The 11606-nt window shown below is 37.6% G+C and overlaps 1 protein-coding gene across 3 annotated transcripts; it reads right to left on the bottom strand.

Annotated features, from left to right (window-relative positions):
• Positions 1-5521: 5521 nt before the first annotated feature.
• Positions 5522-10872, bottom strand: LOC144704604 (MLO-like protein 12). 3 transcript variants are annotated; one of them, XM_078577081.1, is made up of 15 exons: positions 10563-10872; positions 10398-10455; positions 8921-9165; positions 8384-8500; positions 8231-8291; positions 7698-7786; positions 7494-7568; positions 7330-7424; positions 7189-7238; positions 7061-7101; positions 6815-6988; positions 6688-6723; positions 6547-6614; positions 6116-6176; positions 5522-6027 (listed from the first exon to the last, which is right to left on the bottom strand). In XM_078577081.1, the coding sequence occupies exons 1-15, from the start codon at positions 10680-10682 to the stop codon at positions 5641-5643; spliced, it is 1677 nt and encodes a 558-aa protein (XP_078433207.1). In that variant the 5' UTR covers positions 10683-10872; the 3' UTR covers positions 5522-5640. The 3 variants fall into 3 exon arrangements, with proteins under 3 accessions (XP_078433207.1, XP_078433210.1, XP_078433209.1); XM_078577084.1 differs by lacking the exons at positions 10398-10455; positions 10563-10872 and adding an exon at positions 9439-9577; XM_078577083.1 differs by lacking the exons at positions 10398-10455; positions 10563-10872 and adding an exon at positions 9322-9458.
• Between the last annotated feature and the right edge of the window lie 734 nt (positions 10873-11606).

Raw genomic sequence — 11606 nt, 5'->3', positions numbered from 1 at the left:
GATAACTCTAGAAAAAGGGGCTTTAACTCAGCCACAAGCAGCAGGCTACAACTGGAGGGCACAACTGCACCTAGGGTGTGCAGCTGTAGTTGGTGGGAACACCCGGAACCAAAGCCACAACCACAAGCCTTAGAACCCACATCAGCAGCAGCATGTGTGGCCAAAATACAAGGCCACATGCAGTGCTACATCTATGGTTTTTGAGTTAAAATCGTGCAAGGGTCCCACATGCGCAACACAAGAGAAACGTCTGATATTTAATAAATAATGATTTTTATTTGAGATTTATATATTTATTTTTCTTTCTAATTTTTTCCATATGGTATTATCCTTTTGGAAATATTAGTTGAAGTGTGGGCTAGGCCTTTGGCAAGTAGAGAAGATACCCATCACGACTTGAGAGCTGTAGTTTGAATTGAACAAGAGGGTATCAATATGTGGGCTTTAAGATAACCCGGCTAAAAGCAAGTCTTAAAGTGAGCGCTTCGAAAATGTTTTTTTGAAAAATCCTGACTATCTATCATCTAAAAGAAGACAAAATGGCCGAGATCAATTTTGTCCATTGTACTCTCTTTCTTCATCTTGTTTCAGGATACCAATCAGTAATAGGTGGCAGCAGCAACTGACATAGCATGGTGACTTAGATGAAGATCCACTAGAGATAAGAAGGGTACACAATTGCAATTAAATTGCACTTTTTAACCTCCCAATGGTGGAAAATGAGTGGCCAAGGGCAAAATCATCAATTTATATTAGTTGAAGTGTGGGCTAGGCCTTTGGCAAGTAGAGAAGATACCCATCACGACTTGAGAGCTGTAGTTTGAATTGAACAAGAGGGTATCAATATGTGGGCTTTAAGATAACCCGGCTAAAAGCAAGTCTTAAAGTGAGCGCTTCGAAAATGTTTTTTTGAAAAATCCTGACTATCTATCATCTAAAAGAAGACAAAATGGCCGAGATCAATTTTGTCCATTGTACTCTCTTTCTTCATCTTGTTTCAGGATACCAATCAGTAATAGGTGGCAGCAGCAACTGACATAGCATGGTGACTTAGATGAAGATCCACTAGAGATAAGAAGGGTACACAATTGCAATTAAATTGCACTTTTTAACCTCCCAATGGTGGAAAATGAGTGGCCAAGGGCAAAATCATCAATTTATATTAGTTGAAGTGTGGGCTAGGCCTTTGGCAAGTAGAGAAGATACCCATCACGACTTGAGAGCTGTAGTTTGAATTGAACAAGAGGGTATCAATATGTGGGCTTTAAGATAACCCGGCTAAAAGCAAGTCTTAAAGTGAGCGCTTCGAAAATGTTTTTTTGAAAAATCCTGACTATCTATCATCTAAAAGAAGACAAAATGGCCGAGATCAATTTTGTCCATTGTACTCTCTTTCTTCATCTTGTTTCAGGATACCAATCAGTAATAGGTGGCAGCAGCAACTGACATAGCATGGTGACTTAGATGAAGATCCACTAGAGATAAGAAGGGTACACAATTGCAATTAAATTGCACTTTTTAACCTCCCAATGGTGGAAAATGAGTGGCCAAGGGCAAAATCATCAATTTATATTAGTTGAAGTGTGGGCTAGGCCTTTGGCAAGTAGAGAAGATACCCATCACGACTTGAGAGCTGTAGTTTGAATTGAACAAGAGGGTATCAATATGTGGGCTTTAAGATAACCCGGCTAAAAGCAAGTCTTAAAGTGAGCGCTCAAAATGTTTTTGAAAAATCCTGACTATCTATCATCTAAAAGAAGACAAAATGGTTTAGATCAATTTTGTCCATTGTACTCTTTCTTCATCTTGTTTCAGGATACCAATCAGTAATAGGTGGCAGCAGCAACTGACATAGCATGGTGACTTAGATGAAGATCCACTAGAGATAAGAAGGGTACACAATTGCAATTAAATTGCACTTTTTAACCTCCCAATGGTGGAAAATGAGTGGCCAAGGGCAAAATCATCAATTTATATTAGTTGAAGTGTGGGCTAGGCTTTGGCAAGTAGAGAAGATACCCATCACGACTTGAGAGCTGTAGTTTGAATTGAACAAGAGGGTATCAATATGTGGGCTTTAAGATAACCCGGCTAAAAGCAAGTCTTAAAGTGAGCGCTTCGAAAATGTTTTTTTGAAAAATCCTGACTATCTATCATCTAAAAGAAGACAAAATGGCCGAGATCAATTTTGTCCATTGTACTCTCTTTCTTCATCTTGTTTCAGGATACCAATCAGTAATAGGTGGCAGCAGCAACTGACATAGCATGGTGACTTAGATGAAGATCCACTAGAGATAAGAAGGGTACACAATTGCAATTAAATTGCACTTTTAACCTCCCAATGGTGGAAAATGAGGCCAAGGGCAAAATCATCAATTTATATTAGTTGAAGTGTGGGCTAGGCCTTTGGCAAGTAGAGAAGATACCCATCACGACTTGAGAGCTGTAGTTTGAATTGAACAAGAGGGTATCAATATGTGGGCTTTAAGATAACCCGGCTAAAAGCAAGTCTTAAAGTGAGCGCTTCGAAAATGTTTTTTTGAAAAATCCTGACTATCTATCATCTAAAAGAAGACAAAATGGCCGAGATCAATTTTGTCCATTGTACTCTCTTTCTTCATCTTGTTTCAGGATACCAATCAGTAATAGGTGGCAGCAGCAACTGACATAGCATGGTGACTTAGATGAAGATCCACTAGAGATAAGAAGGGTACACAATTGCAATTAAATTGCACTTTTTAACCTCCCAATGGTGGAAAATGAGTGGCCAAGGGCAAAATCATCAATTTACATCCCTTCCCTTTGTTCTCTTTGTCTACCAGGAAATTAGACGTCCTTCCTGCCTGTATATTCACTAGTTTCTCATTTAATATGAGATATTTCTAGCGGAACATGAAACTGATTTTTGAAATTTAAATGGAAGAAGTTCCTCTTCTCCTTCATCCTTATCGTATCATTTCAAATCTAGAGGGTGACAGTCCTTTGTGCCTGAGGGATGGGTGTGGAATGAGTGAGAGAGAAAGGAGATGTGAGGACAAATATGGAGGAAGAAGCTGAATCTAACAAGTTGTCTCACATGAATATAATTAAGACTCATATGAAAAAATATATTTTTAAACCAAACATAACAAAAATTTACTAAATTTTTTACAAAAGACTTGTTCTTTCTATTCTACCCATTTTATTGAACAACTGTCGATTATCTTAATTTTCCAACTATTTTTCCTAAAATTTTTCCTTGTTTTTTAATTATTTAAAATCTTAGAAAATAACTAAATTTTCATATGTATGTATTGTCTCGTTCTGTCAAGTTTCAGATTATAGGTAAATAAAAAATCTAATTAAACACTTTCTCTTTTAGGCATTTTTATAGACACTATGTGTTGTATCTTCATTTTCATCAACTTTCACTTTTTTTTTCTATGGTGTGACAACACTTCCTCTCTCTCACAGTTTTCCTATCTTCTCCCTATCCTCTATATGGGATTTTTGGATGAAAGAAGAATGGCCTATTTGAACAAATGGAATGGGACTGAATGGAATGTATTCTAAATAATCTTGGGTGAAATATATTCTACTCTCAATTGATTCATTGGAAAGGTACCTTCAAGTCATTCATGTGTTTGAGCTCTAGATATATCGACACGATTGCTTCAATAATAGATCTCGTATTCAATATATCCAAATCTTCGTGAGACTTTATCAATCTTCTCACCATCCAGCCACATTAGGAGGAGGAAGCTTTTGAGAGGGAGAGAAGAAAGGAGGGGGTTACAACCAAGTCTAGCTTGCCTTGGAACCTGAAATGAGATTTAGAATTGGTTGTTTATACTCATTCGGACATTTTCATAAGAGGCATTATAACTTCGATTATAGCTTACAATGTCCATTTATAGAGTACTACTATAGACTCAATGGGAAAAGCTCAATATATTGCAGCATCATATGCCACTAGGAAATAGTATTGTTAAAGAAATTCAACATTCAAATTGGTGTTGTTCCTTCGATCTCAGAACTTATTTTTTATTTTGTGACAACAATGGTACAATAGCACAAGCAAAAGAACTACTGTCTCATCTAAAGGGAAAAAATATTTACAGGCTCTGTAATTTGAATATGGATATCACTACTAGATGAGATATTGTGATGGAATATCCACTAATGATTTCCTTATCTCATGATGTTTTCAGCGTCACTACAAAATAATCGGATGGTTGAATAGGGATAATCGATTTTTTTCTAAGTGGGATATTGATAGATATTATGTGGCCTTCAAGTTGATTCTACTCTATGTCATATTAAATTAATTTAAATAAATGTTTGATCATTCTTATTTGATCATAATGCTTATAATGAAGTATTTGAAATTGTCTAATATCTTAGTGAATTATGATGCAACCATAATAAAATGATCACTATTTTTTTATAAAATGTTTTGGATATTGATGTTCAATGGATACTCATGATAGATGTACAAATAAACAGAAAAAAACATACTATCTAATCTTACTTATCTAAGGAGTATGAATGATAATGTGGCCGCTGGTGTATACAAAGTTAGTGTGTATACAGTTTTGATCTTTATGAATTCCAGAATGGTATCACACTTACTTGGCAATATGGTTGATTCATGTCACTATCTTGTAATTAGTCATATGACTTGGATGTCAAAGAACTCTTAGGGATAAACGATTATGTTTTGACTAGGACTTAAGAATCCTTACTCATCGAATTTGTGTAGTCTTAGCTCAGATATAAAAAGAAGCTTGCAAAGATCATTGGACGTTCAAGATGGGATTGTCCACCCTCTTTATGATTGGAGTTTACTCAAACCAGACACATTGAATTATGTAACTATGGTAGTGTATATGTTGTAAAAGAGGTTCTCCGATGACCTCCTTTACACATAAATACTAGTTGGAATCACTCATGAGGGTGGTGTTCAACCATAACTTAAGTCATTTCAGAGTCTTCCACATATGAGTGATTATATGTATATAACTACCAATGACAATAAATGTTCCATCAGAGAGTTGGTACACTCTTGTATATTTTGGAGCATGAGGTGTAGCTTGGCACCCCTCAGGTTGGAAGCTGAACCGACCCCTTGGCTAAGGTCAATCCATAATTAATATACATATACATATTAATATATATATATATGAATATTATTATAAATAATTAGCTAGATTTATGAAACACTAATGATAGATAGTGTGTGCTCTTTAGTGGAAAGAGTTTATTTAAAGTGATCCATATGAATTCCTAAATGGTATTATACCGACCTTTGAATCAAGTTGAGTCACATCAAAGTTAAGTGGTCCTTATACTTGAGACACCAAAGAAGTCTTGTGGATGGACAGTTGTACTTTGACCATGACCTACAAGTCTCTAATCATGGGATTCTAAACATGACTTACATTCTTAGTTTTGGCGCATCAAGAAGTTCATGAAGATGACTATCCTCTAAAAATATAATTTTAATCACAAGACTTACATCATAAATATCTGAATCCCATCATTGGCACAAGTGAATCACATTAATTGGAACCTGTCAATTGGAACATGCGGTTATAACGATGTACTTGTCCATCGTTTAAGAGATTAATCTTACACCAAAAACATAAGATTCCAAAAGTATCACGCCTTTCTTCCACTTCCATCAAGGGACAAACTCCTGGACACGTCGATAGCACGTCCTTCCCCTCCTATTCTGGCCTCAGCCTTTGCACCATCATTCCCTTCTATTGATTCTGTGTCTGCCCCTCTTCTGTAGTTAGGCGATGACGAGCCATCCTCCACATTGTAGAAACGTGGGGAGCTCGGCAAGCTTTCCACATCTCTTTTGAAGTTGTGAAGAAGATGAACTGGCGATAGTCCGTTTGGTGGTGTCCGGCTGAAGCGAGGGCTCGCTGATCCAGAACGGTTGTGAGCTTCCTTTACGTTCTTCCTTGCTGTGTTGTGCCACTTCTTTAGTGCCATGGATATCCTCTCGTTGAACATTGACGATCTCATATTCGAACCCATCTGAAATTTTAATGAATGTCGATGATCGCTGTAAAGGAATTTTAAAAAATAAGAGTTTATTAACTGGGAGGAAGGTTCAATGGTCTACCTGGGTTACCAAGGCGTAGAGAGGAAGAGTTATGTAACTGCATAGAACCTGGATGAGGACTCTGGAAAGTTGAAGTAAACCTTGATACAATTAGTGGTAATTTTTTTTTCCTTTTAAATTTAAAATATTTTTTCTAATTCATAATGTATTGTAATACTCATTTATTTCTTTATTATTCTTTTTTTCGAAAGAGATAAGTGTTGGTGAATTGGAAACTACTAGCTTAACTAAGAAACAGTCAAACTTGATTTCTAATGGAAAATACAAATCATTATGTCTGGGTAATTCCCTTCTTACAACAATTAATAGTTAAAATTGAGATGCTAAGGCTTCCAAGACTAAAACATTTTGATTCTAGATTTGAAGTTTATTCAGATGCTACTTCCCATGACTTCTGAGTACTATAATGCAACAATAGATAGGATTCCTACCCCATGGAAAGTCTAATGGCAATATCTTCCGCACGTTCGTGGAAGCAAGAGCTAAGCCCAAACTCATACTGCAAAGTTTTCAAATAGAATTGATATATCAGCTCTTTCAAAAGCTAATTATCTAGGACTCAATCAACATACCGAGCTCCAGACGAAGAACGCTAGCTGAAATGCGTTCTGCAAAAAAATCATACATTTGCTTATCATTTGTCTAACTTATAGGCAGATGACCGATGAATGGGTAAACTGACAAATAGAGATATAGAACCTGGAAGAGAACGAAATGAATGAGTAGGAGAATAATCTTGGGACGGCGAAACCAGAAGTGTTCATCCGTTAGATGGACCTGAGGAGCACCTCTAACAACGTCTCTTCTGTCCATAATCTGGTTAGCCATGCTAGTGATGATCATTTGTAGCTTCGCCCCAATAGTCAGAATAACCTATTCCAATGATGATATACTTTTACCGTTCTATTTTTCAATCTTTCAGTCTTTCTATATTTGAAAACTTACGATGAGAGGGATAAAGGGAAGCCAAAAGTAGGAGTACCATCCTGGAAAGAACACCTCAAACCTCAAGACTTATTTGAGCAATAAGATTATTTTTTGCTGAAGTTAAGAAAGAAATAAGACAGACGAACCGTGCGTGTAGAACAAAATGAAAACAACCACGCAGAACCATATCAGGGGGCTGAAACATAACAGAAAAATAAGTTAAACGCTTCCAAACATGCGATTTTAAATATATCTTCAATGATCAGTTATAGTCGTTTGAGTCAAACCTTATTCCGACGACTAGTCGGAAGTCTTCCTCAAGGCATCGTTTGGTGTAATTGTGGAAGTTAAACTTGGTGGATGACGATGGGGCTAGGTGCGCCTGCAGATAGCTAGATTAATGATGGGATAAGAAGCTAAAACCCAAGTGGAAGAAGATTCTGAGCCTCACCATGATGAATCCATGCCTCAAGGTCATAAAGTCTACCTTGGTTACAGAGGGAAAGAATTGCCGAAAAAAACAAACCTGATGGAACAATTAGAGAAGTTATGGAGTAAATCATCGAGTAATACGGTGTTCGTGAAGCGTACTTTGTGGCATGATATATCCCTCTGAATTCAATCATGAATCAAGAAAGGGAAGAAGAAGTCATACAATCCACATAAGAACGGGGGAGCTGCTCCAGAAGTTCAGATGTCTCCGGCCAAACGAAGTATCTCTGGCGAATCTGTACCTCTCGGGATCTGCCATGCAATTCGTTTACTTTATTCTTAGTAACTTGCCGATACCTATCTATCAATCTATATCTACCTATCAATCCGTCAATCAATCTATCTATCTATCTATCCGTCAATCTATCTATCTATCTATCTATCTATCTATCTATCTATCTATCTATCTATCTATCTATCTATCTATCTATCTATCTATCTATCTATCTATCTATCTATCTATCTATCTATCTATCTATCTATCTATCTATATCTACCTATCAATCCGTCAATCAATCAATCTATCTATCTATCTATCTATCTATCTATCTATCTATCTATCTATCTACCTACCTATTTATCTATATATCTATCTCTTTGTCCAAGTATTTATCTCTCCATCCATCAATCAATCTGGTCTTTATTTATTTATTTATCTCCTTGCATCTCTATATTTTTTGCTCCGGAAAAACTTACCATGTGTGAACTGGTACTCGATCGAATGGGCTTCCAGCTCCCATGCCTTCCACGTCCGCATCTTTAATTTCCAGATCACACATTATGACTACAGGTTAGGCAAGACCCATATACTAAATCAAGTCAAGTGTCATGCAAAGTAGTGGTATTGACCTTGAGCTGTCCCAGGGCTAGGGTTAAAATGCAGTAAATAACGTGGGAGACGGCCAACACGAAGATGAAGATGTGGAGTTGGTGAATACCGTCAGTTGACACCAGAGGTACCATATTCTGAATAATTAAACATTAATTAGATGTAATTTGAACTTTATGGTGAAATGTTTGACAAAAGAGATTCACTATCTCGCACAAAAAATCATCTGGGTAGAATTTGGATACTGAATACCAATCATATCATCACTTTCCAGAGGAAAAAGAATGAAAGATATAAATTATGAGAAACCCGCAAATTTTCCTGATTAATTTGCGTCCTAAACTCAATAAAAATGAAAAGTTGCCTATAGATAGATGATCGGAATATGGATAGAAAGAGCTAGCATCCTAAATAAAGATTAAAAAGAGAGTTATTGCATGAGGATTATTTGGATGTCTTCATTCAAAAAAAAATGATTAAGGAGCGTTTCATAAGCAGAAGTTCGGTGACTTCATATAAATTATTACAGTTAAAAAAAAAGATTAAACAGTTCTCACCTTTGCAGCGCATTTGTCAACACCATAGGAAGCAAGAACTCGGCGATTTGTTGCAGAAATAGGTATGTTCTCAAGTAGTTTACGTCTTGCAGCGCCGTCACTTTTATTGCCGTAGCCAGCCGCCAACTCCTTAGACTTGGAGCAAGGGTGCCAACTTTCAGCCATGCTCTTGGGTATACAAATCTCAGATATGGGTGCTTGCCCCACCGTTAAAAGCAGTGATATAAACCCCAAAAGCATAAGCTCTGAAAGCAAAAAAACATAGATTTAAGAGAATTTCTCCTAGAATTGATGGGTTTGAAATTTTTCTGTTGAGCGTGTAGCTCGATAGAAAAAAATATATCCGAGTAGAATTAATAGATGGAAGGCAAAAAAAGAAAGTGGGAGCGGGGAAACCATACTGAACAAGATAGAAGGAACTCTCATGTGGGTACCCAAGCATAAGAAAGAGATACATATCAAAACCATATAATTGAGGACAGAGAATACGTAATTGATTAAAATAACAACGAACTGACAATGTTATAGAGGAACCAATGATGATGATTATGAGAAGTGAGAAACCGCGAGCGGAAGGGAAAGAGAAGGATGAGATAGATGAGAGAGAGGGAGAGAAGAGAGATGAGAGAGAGGGAGAGAAAAGATATGAGAGAGATGGAGAGAAGAGAGATGAAAGAAATGGAGAGAAGAGAGATGAGAGAGACGGAGACAAGATAGATGAGAGAGACGGAGAGAAGAGAGATGAGATAGAGGGAGAGAAAAGAGATGAGAGAGATGGAGAGAAAGAGAGGAGAGAGATGAGAGAGACGGAGAGACGAGAGATGAGAGAAGATGGAGAGAAGAGAGATGAGAGAGACGGAGAGAAGAGAGATGAGAGAGAGGGAGAGAAGAGAGATGAGAGAGATGGAGAGAAGAGAGATGAGAGAGACGGAGAGAAGAGAGATGAGAGAGAGGGAGAGAAGAGAGGTGAGAGGGAGGGAGAGAAGAGAGATGAGAGAGACGGAGAGAAGAGAGATGAGAGACAGAGAGATGGAAAGAAGAAAGATAGAGAAAGATGCAAAGAAGAAAGATAAGAGAGATAGAGAGAGATGGAGAGAAGAGAGATGATAGAGACGGAGAGAAGAGAGATGAGAGACAGAGAGATGGAAAGAAGAAAGATAGAGAAAGATGCAAAGAAGAAAGATAAGAGAGATAGAGAGAGATGGAGAGAAGAAAGATGAGAGATAGAGAGATGAGAGAAATGAGAGGGAAGAGAGAGGAGAGAGCTAGAGAGAAGAGAAAAAAGAGATGAGAGAGATAGAGAGAAGAGAAAAGAGAGATAGAGAAGAGAAAAGAGACATGAGAGAGGTAGAGAGAAGAGAAAAGAGAGATGAGAGAAGTAGAGAGAAAGAAGAAAGAAGCGGGATAGAGAGAAGAGAGAAACGAGACAGAGAGAAGGGAAAAGAGAGATGAAAGTCCTGATTGGCTGTCAACAAACCTGATTTTACTTTTTCTAGAGCTTCATGGAGCGCCGTCTTGTTTCGACGCATGAGCCACTGCGGCGCGAATTGAGCCAAAGAATGTAAACCCATTGACATGGAGCGAGATTAAATGTGATAAAAAACAAGACTTTATTCCCCATATTTTTTCCTATTTGGCTTGCCTTTCCGACGAGATTGATCAAATGCTCGATCAAGATGGAGATCACAACCAGCGCCAAACACACAATCGCCACCGCCCATGTTGGTGTATCCTGAAGAGATCGCCCTTTACCTCCGGCCATCGCGCTATCTCGCAGTATGCAGATAAGAGAGTATTCTTCTGAATATCTCGCCTTCTTGTTGTTCTGGACGAAGCTGAGACTTCAATTGGATGGAGGAAAGAACTTATTGCAGTATAAGAGAGAGAGAGAGAGAGAGAGAGAGAGAGAGAGAGAGGATAATAGAGGGAAAAGGACTAATGGACACAAACTTAGCGAAGTACGGCTTAGGCCAGCAAGTCAAAAGGCATATATGGAGATGAAGAAGAGGAGGGATAAGAAGAGAGAGAATTATTCATTACATAGATTCTCGTTGTTGTTCTAGACGAATGTGAGACTTCTATTGGATGGAAGAAATAAATTTTATTGCATGGAGGGTAAGAAAGAGAGGAAAATAGAGGGAAAGGAGTGATTGAAAGAAACTTGGCACAATACGGCTAAGGGCAAATCATAAGCCGTTGAAAGAGATGGAGAAGAGGAGAAAGAAGGAAGAGAATTATCTTAGATTTTCTCCACGATTCCTTAGACAAGAGCAACCACAAGTTTATGCGATAAAGATAGAGAACGCTAAGTCAACTTTAGAGATAAAACCCACCAAATGGATTAGGGGTTAGAGGAGAGGAATCTGCAATATGTCATGCGCAGGGTTGAAGTCCTAGAAGATGCATCTTATTTCTCATTTTTGTGGACTTCATCGGAAAATACGTTTCTGCTTACGCCATGGGTTATTTAATAATAACTCGGATGTTGAAATACCTATGGGGTTTTCTTTATATAAAGTTTTGAGGTTCTGCTTCCTTTCAACCATTGACTTATTTTGTTTAATCATGTGGCTAAGAGAAACCATATCGATTGGTCGAAACTGACACAGACAGAAAGTGTAATTATCAATTTTTGAAACACCTTGTTGAAACGGGCGTAAAGATAGAGTAGGAGAGACCGTTGCTT

Source organism: Wolffia australiana, chromosome 6 (assembly GCF_029677425.1).
Source record: "Wolffia australiana isolate 7733 chromosome 6, ASM2967742v1".
In the NCBI taxonomy this organism is placed as follows: Eukaryota; Viridiplantae; Streptophyta; class Magnoliopsida; order Alismatales; family Araceae; genus Wolffia; species Wolffia australiana.
Note: the sequence above shows the minus strand (reverse complement) of the source record. Positions and strands in the feature narration are given on the sequence as shown.